The sequence below is a fragment of the Panonychus citri genome, unplaced genomic scaffold (assembly GCF_014898815.1).
Source record: "Panonychus citri isolate SS breed McGregor unplaced genomic scaffold, ASM1489881v1 Contig00135, whole genome shotgun sequence".
Taxonomy (NCBI): Eukaryota; Metazoa; Arthropoda; class Arachnida; order Trombidiformes; family Tetranychidae; genus Panonychus; species Panonychus citri.
The window spans coordinates 966,537-982,126 of NW_026515540.1; the positions used below are offsets into that span (position 1 = coordinate 966,537).

The following is a 15,590-nucleotide window of genomic DNA, read 5'->3' on the forward strand; positions in this document are numbered from 1 at the left end:
ATCTTTTTTACCACCATAATCATGTAAATGTTGAATGATTATTCAATTCTATTCTATGGAATTACCCATATTATCATGGTTACATTATTGGACAACAATCAATGGATCCACAGGGTTCAATCAAATTCATCACACATGTAACACATTATGAGAAAGGAGGAAAATCACCTGATAATTTCTTTGGGTATTTAATCATTTCTGTAAATCTTAATTTGATTGATTTTCTCACATTTGTGACAATTTTTCATTCTAACAATTTAGTTTCATTACATACAGTACAAACTATTACAATTAAGAAATAAGGTAATCTATTATTATAGTTTAATGATTTCACTATTATGATCAATTGATTTTCTGATTGTAATGTATAAAGTCAAGGACAATTTGTATTATTAGGATTAAGTTTACCTTTGTTAATCAATAGACTGTTGTTACTAAACACAAGCTAGAAAAAGACAATGAAAATTGGAGGGAAAATTGATAATCAAATTTTACTTTTCTTTTATTCATTAATAATTGTTTACTGTTAATTAATTGCCTTTTTATTATTACTATCAGGTAACCAGAATGATTGTAATTATGGCTCAACTCATATCGGACGATAGCCTTGAAACTTTTTCTAATACTTCAGCGGTTCAATTACCTGGAATTTATATTTGGATAAAATCTATGAGATAGAGAGAAAGAGAGAGTTAAGGAAACAAATTACTTTCCATTTTGTTTTGAATTTGATGAACCTGAAGATACTTAGTAACTGTAACAATTTACTGATTACTCTCTTCCTGATGAATCTAATGTTATGGTTAATGATGGTGATGACGAGCTGATGGTTGTCATTGATTGACAAATGAACGCATCTTTAATGTTTATTGAACTTGAATAACAATCATATCAAAGTGCTCAAAGAGAGAGAGAGAGATGATCAAAAATCAGAATCAAGAATTGATGACAGGAAGATTATGTCATTTAAAGTTAAGGTGGAAACAAGAAATGAGGGACTGATGAAGATACAGTCAGATTTGTACTAAGAACTTGAATTTTTACCTGATTTCTTGTGATCAAGATGTCGACAAGATTCAAGTATGGTGACCGCGCTCTCAATAACCATTATCATCCAACACCAACATCATCATCATCATCAACCAAAACATCGTTGACTCTTCATTACTAACTTGTAACTCTTACTTTCTCTTCAATTGGATTTGAATCAAAGTTTTTTTTTCTCTTTCAAGACTTCATTTTCTCCTTTCTTCCGGTTTCACTGGCCGATATAACTAAATTGTTGATTACTTTCAACTTATTAATTCAGTTATACAGTTTAACTGTTTACAAGTCTGATCTGTATAAACAATAGTATTTAAATGTTAATCCTGATACCTGAACATTGAGAATGACCAGAAACTTGATTACAGATTTACCTTTGATTGCTGCTACTTTAGTTCCCATCAAATTTGATTAACCTTTGATTACTTCATGTTACAATTTGATAAAATTTGTTAAATCGAAGGTTAATTTACTCATTTAATTAGCTGATTGTTACCTGTTCTTAAACCATGACCCTCAAAGTTTAACGGCATTGAAATCGATCAGCATTAATCTCTAATCAAATCAAAATGACCAAGAAACCTGATGATGATGATTTAAACTTAAATCAGCTTCTTGCTAACAATCAACGGGTGATAATTAAATTCAACATGAAAGGAGCAACAATTTAGCTGAACAATAATCCCGAAAAACAAAACTTAAAATTACAGTTATTAAAGTGACAATTTCCAATCAATTCACAAAAAAAGACTGAATTAAAAATCATTGGCCATGATTTAAAGTGATTGTTAAAAATTAAGTGTAACAATTAAGTCTAGACTCTCATGATATTCATTTAATTGTTATACCGATATTATTGATTATTCATCAATTAGATTCATTTTTTTAAACTCAATTGTTTTATCAGAAAAATAATCAATTACAAATGATATTGAAGGTTGTTAAATTTGATTAACTAAAAATTGCCCAATAAACAAATTGTTACAATACAATTGATCAAGGTAAACGTTTATAGCAATTAACTTAGCGATAAACTTTACACAATCAAATGGACAAAAAAAGAGATATTAAAATGTAACTAAAATGGTGATTAGTTTTCACTTAATCAAATATGATTGAGAAACAATTAACTAATCAGTATGAAGATAAATTTTCAAGGAAAAACGAAACCTTGAATTGTCAAATTGATACGGAATTAAATTTAATAAGATGCCTCTGATTAGAAGGTGAATCCCCAAGGTTTAACAATTAAAGGTTGTTAATCAGCTCTTATAATCAACACTAATCTAAATTAATATTAATTATCGACATTAATTAATCACAAATGACAAATTCAAATCCAAATGAAGCTTTTTAATAAAAAAAAACTCAAAAAGATAAACAAAAACAAATTAAGTTTCGTTAATTACTTCGGTACGGAGATTGACGGTCAATGGACGGAAAGTTAATTAACAGTTAATCGAGTTAATTGTTGAGTATTAGAGGTAAACCATATAATAATAAATTGTGTGTGTTCACATTGATTGTTGATTAAATTATAAAGGATTTAAATTGTTGCCTATGGCCTTCAAATGACACCGATAGATATTTACTAATTTATAACTAATTAACTAATCTTGAAGGCTAATTGTTTGTAAATCAATAAATCTCATCAAATGATAAACATACATATTAGTTTATCAACTGTTTATGATTATGATTGCGATTCACGATTTGTAATAATTTACAATCAAGAAAACATAAAAATAAGAACGAAGTTGATTAACTATTTAAACTATTCATTAAATTGCGACCTTCTTAATACTTTGGCTAATCAACAATTAATCGTCTTCATGATCAACTATTAAATTGTTGTTGATCATGATTAGTGTTTTTGTTTTGTGTGTTTTTCAAGAACACGCACTTATTACAATCAGTAAATTGTTTCTTCCGGATTTAATGATGATTAAGGAATCACCATGCAATTAGGTCAACTTTTCATTGGTTAAATTGTTGTTTCTTTTTGTATTAAATTAACTCTTAATTTCACCTTGATATGTTTTATATATTAAATTAAAAGGTTAACCAGGTAAAAGGTTACTTGATGATAATCAGGAAATGATTTAGTTAATTGTTTAGAAAGTAAAAAACTAAAAAGAGTCAAAAAGCTTAATCACTTGTTAAGATTAATTTAAATTGTACAATTAACCAAAAAAAAACAAAAATTAAAAAACTTTTCACTTTCCATCAAAATCTTGACAATTTTTTTTACATTCATTTGTTTTTGTTTGTATTTAATTGTTGTTAATCAAATATTATTTATTATTATTATTCATTTATCATTTAATAATCATGTTAAATAGGGTCAACTTTTTGATTCAGTGTCAAGACCACAGGTCAATTGATTTTAAACAATTAAAGGTCAAAATTGATACAAAATACTGAAAAATTTTATCCCAATTTTTGATTTCATGTTGGAAATATTTAATTGTTAATTATATTGTTAAATTGTTCAGTTATTAACTTACTTGATCAATCTGATAGACCATAAAGTTAACTATTATTTAATGAATACTTCAATTAAATTATTGTTGTTGATTAGACTCAAGGTTAAGGTTATTACAATCATATTTTATTATATTTGATTAAGATTATTTAATAGCTAAATTGATACTAATTCATATTAATAATTCATTATTCTGAATTACTATCATTTCAGATCAGAGATGAAGATCAAATGAATCAGTCAAATCTTGTTATACTGGACTGGAACTCATTGGAATACCCTGTATTAGTTGATTTGGTTCTAATGACCAAACGTTTTAATTGTAATTGAATATCAATTGTAAAAGTAATTGTAACGTTGGTTAACCAATCAAGATATAAATTCAGTTTTAATCATGAAGAAACCGCCACAAGAAAATGCAACATCCTTTTTATCAATTCGTTGGGTGAACAATTTAATTTAATCAAAAGACAATTGAAAGGTAATCACAATTAACTTTTTAGATACAAATATTATCCTTTTACTATCCAATGTTAATTGTGGTTCCATCGTTGATTGATTCATTCAATTTCAAGAGCTGCTATCATGTAATTTTCATATCATGACTAGAAATGAACTAATTATCAATTAGATCATTTTAAATTGAAACAAACGAATTGAATTTTGTCCCGATTGATGTGAATGTAACAATAAGTGGATTAGTTGATTGTTGAATGTCACTATAATTGTTATATCGGTGTTGTTAATATCTGTTCATTGTTGCAATTTGCCAATAACTTCAACTTTCAGATTAAACTTTTCTCGAAGTTGAACAAAAAGTTTTTACAATTTCTTATATTGTAAACACGATTGAAACGATCCAACGTTTAAATTGTTCAATATTTAGAAAAATTAATCTGAAAACTTTTACAACTGATTAACTTGTTGATTAAGAAATAGTCGGAAATGATTTAGTTAAATTTAAATATATAATTGTTAACAATTAATTGCGTTTAAAAATAAATAAAAGCTATGGGGTTGGTTACATTATAAAAAGATTTAGATTTAACTTGTGAATTAATTGTTGATTGCAATTACAAGAGACAAGTAGCTGGAAATTTTGATGATAAAAGTTAGTTAATTGTTATCATCAAAATTGAGATTCTCAAGAATTTTCTTTGCTTATTTACAATAAATGCATGATGACGATGATGATGATGATCTACATACACAATTAATTTAAATTGCTCGTAAGTCTTTGTGTCTATTGCAAAATGGAAAAACAAAATTAACAAAAAAAAACTAAACATTTAAAAGTCTACAAATTAAATTGCTGATAAACAATTAGGTTGATTGTGCATTCTGGTTATCAGATGAATCTGTCTGTTGGTATTTGATTGCTTTGAGTTGGTAAGATGATGAAGATGATTTAATGTCAACCAATGAAAGTCGCTGTTCGTCAAATGGTGGACCAATTATGCTCAATAATACCGGAAGGAAAATTAGACTATGTAATGTACCCAAGACGATAATTCCAAGGTACATTCGGAAATAGAATATTTGGAAAATTTTCGATTTAGCAAAGGCTAAAACCAAGATACCACAATCGGTTAATGTGATACCGGAAAGAATCTGTTACATGGGATAGAAAAGAAGAAGGAAAAAAGTGTCTCGTTAGTAATTAAAATTAATTGTATCATAATCATTGATAAAATGAACAAGTATTCAGTTAACTTCGTGTACTATCAATATTAATGAAAGGGTGTGACACCTTAGGAGTTTACACAGGAAGAGGAGGAGCAGATGAAGAGTGGGGAAAATGGATTCATTAATGTTAACAATTTGATCGATAAATTTTTTCATCTTATTTGATAACTGAATGTCTATGATACAATTGTAGTAAATTGTTGTACATTGACGTGTAGTAATAGCGAGTTACACCCTTAATTGGATTAAGGGTGTACTCTTAATTTGGTTTATTTGATTGTCTGATTAATAGATGAGACTAATTACTCTTAAATTGACCAACTGGTTAAAAGAAGAGACAAAAAAAACAAAAAAGTTGTGGTTCTAATTAAATTAGTTAATTAAGATGTGATCAGGGTATTGAAGAAAATCAATTTAACAAATAACCTTTTCATTGTTTACTATTATTAATAATATGATTGTGACAAGAACGAAGATAAGTTGATCAATTATCAATTAAATTTGATATCTCAGGTGAATTAGATTGTTAGTAACCTTGACATGTTTGATGATTAGTAAATCAATTTATCGATCAAATGGAATAAACAATTTTAATAATTATTGTCTATCAAGTGAAGATGTTATTTATTAATACTTACAGAACTGCCCATTGTTGATAAGGCTTCATGAGCTCTTTGCATTCGAGTTGCTGCCGGAGAGATGATATAAGATCTTACAAGATGAGAACAAAATTCAACCGATATTCCAACGCCCTAGATGATTAAAGATAATTAAAGTTGATTGTTTAAAATATTATTACTCCTTCTTCTTTATAATGGTAAAATTAAGGCTGATTAACTATCTGAAAACTTACCACAACTAAATTAACAAGTGAGATTGCATTTAATGATATATCCCACCAATACATCATACCCATTAAGTTAATTATTATCATGAGAATTGTAAATGCTACGATAATTGCTGAATAAAAGTCAAGGCCAAAAAATAGATAAGTAACTATGAAAACTGCTCCGATCGAAAGGCTTAAACTTCGAGCGGTATCTCCCCACATAGTTAAATATTGTTCGTAAAAAACATCGGCAAAACTATAAGTTCGTACTGACGAAGTTGTCATACCATCCGTTTGTAGCTTTTCGGTCAATTTAGCGGCAATTTGACGGGAAACCCGAAGAGATTCATAGAAATCTTTCGATGTTTTCAAAGGTTTAAGATATAACATTAAATAAGATGGACCAGGTTTAATATAACCTCTGTGATCGGTGGTTAATTTGACTGAATTTGAGAATTGAGCTTTACCAGCGAGTAAACAATCCTCATTTGGAATGTGGTTCAAAAAGAAAGGTAAATATTTATCGAACTCTTCACCCATGGGACGAATTCTAGTATTACTGAGACATGATTCACATTCGATATTATTACCCAGGCACTGAGAACCATTTTCGTATTTTTTACAACAAGTATCACCTCGCAGATATTGATTATAATCTGTTAACCAAAATGAGGGACGTGAAGCAAGATAACTCGTTTGGGTTTCGCTTGCAAAGTGGCTCAATATTTTGAGAATAGAATCACGATCACATGTTGAATCACCACACAGACGATTTTGAGCCACTGGGTTTGAATAGTTGTAACCATCGGTAATCATGAAGTAGACTGGAGGGCCAACGTGTAAGTAGTCTTTGTAGAAGGCGAAAAAGTCATTCATATAAGAATCGTCAGGTAATAGTACCTCTTGCTCTAGGCCAATGTGAATACGATCAAGGCAGATGATTGATGAGCAAAACCAGCCACCGAAGATGAGCAACACAATGTAACGTGAAGTGTCTTTCAGGAGTAATGGTGAGTATATCTCATGAAAGAAACTATGGATTACACCACCATTTATAACTTGAGATGTTGATTTCGTCGATTTGGGCGCTTTTATACAACAGAAAACATCTAGACGATTAGATGTTTGTCGACGAGTGTCAAGAACAAATATCGACAAGAAACAAGTCATTTGAAGGACGAAATTTATCACCAAAGCGACAGCAGCATAAAGAGCGAAGATACGAACTGCTGGCATTGGTGTTAATGCACCAATAAAGAAACAACTTGACATTGATAGAGATGATAGTAACATACTTGGTGCGATTTCACCAACAACACGTCCGATTTGTTCATTAATTGTTTCATCTTGTCGCCGTTCATCTCGTTGAAATGTTTGTACCAATATGAAAATATTGTCAACACCAACAGCCAATACCAAGAATGGAATGACCTCAACGATAATCAGTGTCGCTGAAACACCCAAGAAGAAAAAGAAACCAAGTGATGATAAAACCGAAAGTAACACAATCAACACTCCAACAAAACCCAAAGTGAATCGAGCGTCAACAAGTAAAGTGCTGATATTTGAATTTTCCCCGAGAGCAAGAAGAATATAAATAAACATAATTATATAAGAAACTGCGATTGTAACAATATCCGATTGACTTTGCCGGTCGATTTCATCTTCGATTGACTTTTCAGCCTTAAAGGCGATTTTCATACTAGAATTTGAATAATTTCTAACCAAATTGATGAAACCTTCTTCCCAAGCAATCGTGTCAGAGGTAAGTTGTGAATCGTTAAAGTTATTTACAGGGAAAGTGATTACTAATGCTTGAGCTTTTCTGAAGTCTTCATCAGAAAAACCACCGAGAGTTGCTTCAGGATATAGCAAAGGTATTGAGCCTTTTTTCATACACAAAAATTTTCCATTATTCTCAGCCGTTGGATTGCTCGGACAAGTAGCTACTTTGTAAAGATAATTTTCATCGTCAATTTCTTGAGGATCGTCAAAAAAGTAGGTGAAAATACTCTGAGTGGCACAACTTGTTCCTAACGGTTTAACACAAATATCTTGTAAGGTCACATCATGATCTCCATTGGTCACTTTTAAATTTTCTATCTCCTTTTGCAAAACAAGAACATCTTTTAAAAATTGTCTCCTAAATGCTGGACCAAAAAGATCAGATTTTGTTTTCCCATTGTTGAAATAATTTCCTTGGAAAAATGTTTTATCCGTTGGAGAAACAATTATCATCTCGATTCGGAAAAACTTTCCGAAATTTGATTGGAAATATTCCAGATCAGATCGAGCTTGACTTCCAGAGGCGACCCATAGATCAACTGGATCGGTGGTCACTTTAATTGTTGACAAACCAGAGGCTAAAATTAGAGATGCGATCAAAGAGATGATCATGATTGGAATAGGTCGGTCGGCGACATATTTTCCCCAAATTGTGAACCATTTCTCGAAAAATAACTCGAAACGTAATCCAAGACTCAATTTTTCACTTTGTGTTGATTTAGCACTAAGAAGTAACTCAGGCAATTGAGACGATGAGTTGACGGAGGGTAAAGGGCCAGTGTAATTATCTTATTAAGAAAAAAGAGAAATTAGTAAGAGGAAAGGAAGAGTTAAAAAAGAGATTGATTTGAATTAATTATTACTTACGATCAAATGATTTGTTTTTCTTGAAAAATAGATTAGTGAAATAGGCTGAGGTGATGATTAAAATGATAGCGTAAAGTAAATAACCAATAACAGCGGCTCCTCTTTGACCTAAGATGGTGAAAGGTTCGGGTGGTGGTGGTAATTTACGAGCACTTCGAGGTAGAATGTCAATAGCACAGGTTTGTTCACAATCGGCGCAACTACATGGATCAAATCCTAAGCCGATACTCTTGTGACAAGGTGTGGCTTGAGCTGACATTGGGTAAAAGGATTGACCATCAGGTGATTTAATCTCAGTGTCAGAGGTTAAAGTAAAATTTATCTGGACGGGTGAATGGCCTCCCGAAAGAAATGAAGTTCCCATGAAATCTAACCACTTTCTGTAGGTACACTCATCCCCATCATCCACAACTCCACACATGAGTGAAAGTGCTGTCAACCCAAGAGGTGTTTGGACGGATTTACATGACTTTTGAAGGCCTTCAGCAAATGATTGAGACATAAAATAGGTGGCATTTTGTACCTGAAGCTTTGCCGGTTTTGAAGAAACCTTGAGAGTTTTAGTCACATTTAAAAATTCACTCTGACGAGGTGAACATGTCATTTGACAGAAAATTTGCTTCCAATTTTCAAAACACGATGGACATCGGGAGAGTAACTGTGTAGGCGTTTCGTAAGATTTTTCTAGTGCATCAATTTGCTCTGGTGTACAACAAACTGATGGATTTTCATTTTCAATGAAAAATGAAGGACACAAATCTTTCAAAAGACTTCTATAGTTTAAGTCTACCAGAGGTTCTGGTACATGAGGTTTATAACAAGGAATCGGTGATTGAAATGTTCCACCATGACCACAAATACCACCGAGAACACATTTGCCCTGAGAAGATGTTGGCGGTAACTTAGTGACAGGAACAACTTGACTAAACTCACCGGTAACAAGCTAAGAACCACCAATCATTAAAAGAACAGAGAAAGAATAAAAATCATGAGTAATTAAGAAAGATGAAGAATAAAAATAGAATAGAATGTAAAATGTAAATAAAATGTCTTACCTTGAAAATTACAAGAATATATGTAATAATAGAAACGATAGATTTTGAGTCCATATTGAACAACCAACATGAAGCAATAGTTCTTTATTAAATGGTTATGAAAACAGTTCCATTAACAGCTCTCAAATCGAAGGCAATAAAACAATTAAACCAAATGAGTGAAGAACAGAAAAAGAAACAACTAAATCATCAAATAAAAAGAGAGTAACAATTAACCATCAAGACTCATCTTCCCACAGACAATGACTAATCTTCAGCTGCTCTCAATGCAACTTCGTTTTAGTTGGCGAATTTGCCACCAGGGGAAATTCTTTACTTTGATTGACCCTCTTTCTTTTTTCTCTTTCGCAGTTTCAACCTGAATTAACTGAACTTCTTTCAGGATGATGAATATAAACACCAAGTACCAGTAAGAAGAAGGAAAATGAAAATTTATAAGCAAATTGAATTGAAGAATAGAAAATTTTACACAAAGAAAATATCGATTTTGTTTTAGAATTTGAAGAAAAATATTGATCGAACTTCTATCCAACATATTAAATAACGTTTGGAACGCATTTTTTATATCGAGGCCTGATGGTCTAGGGGTATGATTCTCGCTTTGGGTGCGAGAGGTCCCGGGTTCAAATCCCGGTCAGGCCCGGACTCTTTTTGTTGATCATCGATTTGATGGAATTGAAAATTTTATCAAATGAGAATTTTATTTTGTAGTTATTTTTGTTTATACTTTTTAAAAAGGCTTACAAGGAGAGAGAAATATTTTTTTGAAAGAAAAGAAGATAAAGTTGTGTGTGAGAGAGAAATTGGATAGATATTGAGAGAGAGAGAGAGATTTGAAATAAAGAACAAGGAGTGAAGTGGAAAAAAAGAGAATGCGAAAAAAGGAGAGAAAAAAGAGATGAAGAGAGAGAGAGAGATAGATAGAGAAAAGTAGATTTGACATTATGGACAATAAATACTAACCAAGATACAATCTATGGAAATCATTTGCACCGAAAAGCGCATTACATTTAGGACATTTCCTTTGTCTAGTTTCGTACCTGGTTTTTAGACATTCGTAACAAAATACATGGAAACACTTTGTTAACACGGCATCTTTACGATTGGTCTTACAAGATGGACAGGTCAACTGTGATTTATATTCTTTTATTTCCTCTTGAAGAACTTCATCTGCGGTTGTTGCTAATTCGAACTTTTTCGCTCTTTCGTATAATCTTCGCCAGGTCATTACTTCTTCTTGAAGTCGTTGGTTTTTAAATGCTTCTTGTTGTAGGGTAGATGTTTTATCGGCAACCGTTGCTTGTGCTTCTTTTAATTGACTTAAATATTTGTCCAAATGTAATTTAAGATCTGCCGCTGATTGTGCCGATTCGATGGCTTTCCGGCGATTTTGTTCCATCGCCTGTTGGGTTAAACTTAACTCCTTTTCCACGGTCGATAAATTATTTTGTAATAGTCTTTCTTTTTCTTCCAATTTTCTAACCACTTGATTTTGTGCTTCAACTTGAGCTTTCAAATTAATCACTTGAAGATTAAGATTTTCTTTCTCCTCTTTTAGCAGGTTTAAAATACCTTGAGATTTAATCCGTTCGGACATTAATTTGAAATTGGCTTCATCTCTTTCTCTTAATTGTTGCATTAAACGTAAATTTTGCTCTTGCATATCTTCAAACGCATTACCGGTCACTTCCATTTCATTTAGGAGAGCTTCATCTTCTTGCTTTTGAGAAGCTAAAAGTTTCTGTAATTGTTGAATGTTTTCCTTGTACTTGGCGATTTCTCTTTGAGTTTCTTCATCAGCGTATTTACGTCTATCACGCCGATCAGATTCTTGATGTTTAGCTAATTGTTTCTTTAAATCTTCTACCTCCATTCGACTTTTCTTTTCCGCTGTCATCAGGGCAACTTTATCCCTCTGATCTCGTTGGCTTGTTTTGTACGAATCAATAACCATTCTCATTTCCTTGTTCTGTTGACTCATTGCTCTCAATTGTTTCTGTAAGTCTTTGATTACTAATTCAGGTTCGAGTTTCCTACTGCCACTAGAAAGACTATTACTACTAATACTAATAGTTCCACTGGTTCCACCACCGCTAGTACCTTTATTTTCATCGTGACTAACACCAGAGAAACGAACAGCATTTGGTCTTTCACTTGTTTCTCCAGAATCTTCTTCCTTTTTAAGATGATGATTAGACCGGTGAGTATGGCTTGATGGATGAGAATGACTTGGATAGGGAATGTTACCAGATGATGTAGTTGTCGCTGTCGTTGTGGTTACTGTGGTTGTTGTTGTGGTGGTGGTTGTGTTTGTTGATGATGATGATGATGAAGGAGGTGGTATGAATGTTAGTCTGACTTGAATCTTCACGTTCTTTTTTGATAATTACCCGCGAATTATCATTGATTACACTTAAATCACCAGGTTTCTTTTCATCAATTTCTTTGTTGCCGCCATCTTTAATAAGATTAACATCAGTTCCAGAGTCAGTTCTTTGTCTTTTTGTAGGTGGATCATCAATATTTTCAACTCCTGGTTCAATCTTTATGTTTGATTTGATATTTGCATGTACAACAGGCTGACTATTAATGGAGCTGTTGTTGGGAACATTATTATTTGTGTTACTATTGTTATTAACAGAATTACTGTTGGCGTTGGATGTTATCAAATTTTGATGTTGAGTCTCACAAATATGTTTTATCTTATTGTAATCATGTTGTAAATCTTTAAGACGACGCTTATATCTGGCTGCTTCACCTTTTAATTGGACATTATGATTTTGAAGGCTTGTAATCAAATGTCTCATCTCTTTGTTAATAGGACCTGTTTGTTCATTGGCAGCGATTGCTTGTTCAAATTCAATCCGTAACATTTCATACTCTTTTTTAACCTGCTCCAATTGATCTTCTAATTGAATTACCTCGGTCCTGAGTCTTTTCTGCATTTCCAATTCCTCCGATTCCATGTGTTCAATTTGCCTAAGATGAGCAGTCTTTGAATTAACCATCATACTTCTCGCCTCTTCTAATTGTGTTTTTAGATGCATTGATTCATTATAAAGAACAGAGAAATGTGATTGAAGACATTTGTATTCGACAGTCTCAACAACAACGGCTTCAGGTAATGTTTGAAGATCCATTTTTAATTTCTCGATGAGGGTTAGAGCTTCTTTGTGAGCTGAATTTAGCGTTTCAAGTTCGTTTAATCGTTTATTGGACAGTTCTTTGTATTCTTCAAGTTCCTTTTGAAGATCTTCAAACTTGGCATGATTAACATTATCACTACGGTTTTTGGCACTTTTACCATTGGTACCAAAATCATAATCACCACCCGACATTTGAATTGTTTGTAATTTTTCACGGGCATCTTGAAGATTGTCTTGTAACCTAATCTCTTTAGATCGTGTCCGATTAAGATCAAATTCAAGATCATCAATACGAGCTTTAAGCTCATCATTTCTTGTCTCCATTGATTCCAAGCTATCCTTCATCTCACTGAACTTGAGGCTCATCTTATGATGTTTCTCATGTAAAGAAGTAACCAAAGAATTGAGATTTTTATTCTCATTTTGTAATTCTTGGTTAGCCTTTTTAACAGCCTCATCAAGACTAGGATTACTCTCACCATTATCAGTATCACCTAAAGAGAAAAGGAAGAAAATAAATAATAATAGATTAAAATACTAAATATAAATATAGAAGAAAGAAAAAGAAAAAGAAAAATATATTGAGAGAATAAGTTAAATAACAACAAGAATGACAGCCTTCAGCACTTTGCCGGTAATATAGTTGATTAAAACAATCAAGCAAAAGTTGTCAGTCAAATTTTACCTCAACATTAGGTTGATCATCATATGTTATCACATATTATATAAAAATAAGAGAAGATGATCAACTGGCTAATGGTCAAGAGTCTAAGTAAAATAAAGACCAATACAAAGAGAAACAAAAATGGTTAAAAGCAACATCATCATCTCCACTGTTCATAAAGATGGGGAAAAATAACATACAAGAGAATAGAATGTAAATGATTGTAATTAAATTCTCTTCTACAGAGATTAACCTACCGTCACCAAGCGTTGTACCTTTTAGGGCAAAGGTTATTTTCTCATTTCTTTGTACAATCCTATCGAATGTGGCAATTACCTTGCTCACTGCTCTCTTTGACACTTCAACCCGTTGTCGCAGATTCTCCTCCAATTCATCCTTATCCCAAGTGGATAATTGTGAAATAAATGAGGTGGTTGCCTCATTTTCATTATCATTCTCTTGTTGATCAGAAGTTTCCGCATCAAACCTTTGTAATAAGATCCTTAAATCTTCATTTAATTGATTCCAATATCGGTTAATAACGTAAACAATGGCTTCTGCTGATGTTTGTTTCTTTTCCAATTGTTCAATCCTTTGTCTTAAATCAGATTCAACCTTTGCTTTAACCTCCAATCGTTCACCGAGCTTCTTATTCTGAAATTTAAGAATATTAATGTCAAACTGTTCCATAATAATAAGCCAACACTAGTTAAATCAATTAACTTAAACATTTGATGAGATCAAACAAAAAAAAAATAAATTAAAATTATTGAACAGACAAGATGAAGACAAAAAACCAAAGCAAAACCAAAAGAAAGAGAAAAGAAAGAGACAAAATGTAGATTAGTAGACTAGCCCCGAATTCGAGGGACCAGCAACACATTTACAACTTTCATTTTCTAATCTTTTAAACAATAAGATAAAAAAAGCGAAAAAAATAATTAGTAATCAATGATGATTATCTAAATTGTGGAAAACAATTAATTAATAATTTGATCCAATCATTTGCTAGAATCAAATCAAGATGGAAAAACAAAAGCTAAAGTAACGAAACGAAACTTTCTCAATAAAATTTCCCTTTGACTTTTAAAAGCTTTAAAAATTTACTAATCATAATCAACGAATCAACGAATCAACGATTAAACAACTTCAATCTACTTAATCACTTAATCAATACACAATCAATTCTCACACTAATTAAACAAAAAAAAAACTTTCTCTTCAAAAGTAATTATAAGAAAAACATTAATAGAATTTTAATTATTCACAATCAACCCTTTTTCTTTGAATTTTCTCATCCAAATCAATCTTAATTCTAATGTAAATCTTTCAAGTTTTTCATCTAATTTTTTGCAGAATTAATTGTCTCATTCTAATTTAAATTGTTCTTTCATTAATTGATGAAAATGGAGAAAAGTTGTCAAGTCGAATTTCGAAAACGAGATGGAGCCACTTATAGAAACCACTCCCAGAGAGAGATTTGGATTGAGAAAAATTCATTTGGTTAAAGAACAAGCGAAGCTCAAGTCATGATAACTTTTTCTATTCTTTATTAGTTAGTTAATTGTGATTAATAAATTTCGTGTTTCTTTTTTAATTTAGTGTTTAATTAATTGTTTTTCTTCTCAACTTCTTTTCTAATTAATCACTTGTTGACATTTCTTATTTGTCTTTTCACCGATCATGAATTCCAATTGATGTAATTTCTTCTCTTTTTTTTGGAGAATATTTTTTCTTTTTTTTATTCTCTTCTATTATCTCTCCATTTCTCTTAACCAGTAAAATCTTTTCTCTTTGTGTATACAAGTCTTTTTACCTTTCATTTTTTCTCTTCACGCTGTGACCAAATATTTTGTTCTCTTGTGTCAAATGTCTTGGTAAGTTTAGTTCTCTGTTTCTAATTTTCAAATTCTATTCTATTTCTTTCTCTTACTCTTCTTCTCTCTCTTACCCTCCTACTCCTCCTCCTCTTCCTTTTCCATTTCTCTTGTTTTTTTTTCTTCTTCTTTCATCATCTTATTCATTACTT

At 31.5% G+C, this 15,590-nt stretch overlaps 3 protein-coding genes and 1 non-coding gene across 9 annotated transcripts in view; 2 read left to right on the forward strand and 2 right to left on the reverse strand.

Moving 5' to 3' along the window:
* Positions 1 to 15,590, forward strand: part of LOC128391832 (protein tweety-like) — an 86,135-nt gene that overhangs the window by 61,591 nt on the left and 8,954 nt on the right. For 3 of the 6 annotated variants that reach the window (XM_053351783.1, XM_053351784.1, XM_053351780.1), the window contains exon 1: positions 15,075 to 15,438. The gene's annotated coding sequence lies outside the window, so the exon portion shown is untranslated. Of the gene's footprint in view, positions 1 to 15,071; positions 15,439 to 15,590 lie in introns of those variants that run through there. The other 3 variants (XM_053351786.1, XM_053351785.1, XM_053351781.1) reach the window with 2 other exon arrangements.
* On the reverse strand, positions 4,479 to 10,004 carry LOC128391829 (NPC intracellular cholesterol transporter 1-like). The gene is made up of 5 exons (XM_053351777.1): positions 9,752 to 10,004; positions 8,697 to 9,639; positions 6,069 to 8,617; positions 5,854 to 5,967; positions 4,479 to 5,140 (listed from the first exon to the last, which is right to left on the reverse strand). The coding sequence occupies exons 1-5, from the start codon at positions 9,803 to 9,805 to the stop codon at positions 4,853 to 4,855; spliced, it is 3,948 nt and encodes a 1,315-aa protein (XP_053207752.1). The 5' UTR covers positions 9,806 to 10,004; the 3' UTR covers positions 4,479 to 4,852.
* Positions 10,322 to 10,393, forward strand: Trnap-ugg (transfer RNA proline (anticodon UGG)). Its single transcript has one exon. It is a non-coding gene; the product is annotated as a tRNA-Pro (tRNA).
* LOC128391851 (E3 ubiquitin-protein ligase Bre1-like) lies at positions 10,431 to 14,368 on the reverse strand. The gene is made up of 3 exons (XM_053351808.1): positions 13,819 to 14,368; positions 12,084 to 13,391; positions 10,431 to 12,028 (listed from the first exon to the last, which is right to left on the reverse strand). Exons 1-3 carry the CDS (start codon positions 14,249 to 14,251, stop codon positions 10,710 to 10,712), a joined length of 3,060 nt encoding a protein of 1,019 aa, XP_053207783.1. The 5' UTR covers positions 14,252 to 14,368; the 3' UTR covers positions 10,431 to 10,709.

Bases quoted from the DNA above. Each gene is read 5' to 3' on its own strand.
- LOC128391851 (XM_053351808.1), bottom strand. From the start codon at position 14,251: ATGGAACAGTTTGACATTAATATTCTTAAATTTCAGAATAAGAAGCTC. The intron at 13,392-13,818 runs GTAGGTTAATCT...TTTTCTCTTTAG, and splicing joins AGGTACAACGCTTGGTGACG to GTGATACTGATAATGGTGAG. The intron at 12,029-12,083 runs TCATCATCATCA...CAACCACAGTAA, and splicing joins TAACATTCATACCACCTCCT to CCACAACGACAGCGACAACT.
- LOC128391829 (XM_053351777.1), bottom strand. From the start codon at position 9,805: ATGGACTCAAAATCTATCGTTTCTATTATTACATATATTCTTGTAATT. The intron at 9,640-9,751 runs GTAAGACATTTT...GGTGGTTCTTAG, and splicing joins ATATTCTTGTAATTTTCAAG to CTTGTTACCGGTGAGTTTAG. The intron at 5,968-6,068 runs GTAAGTTTTCAG...TTAATCATCTAG, and splicing joins CACTTGTTAATTTAGTTGTG to GGCGTTGGAATATCGGTTGA.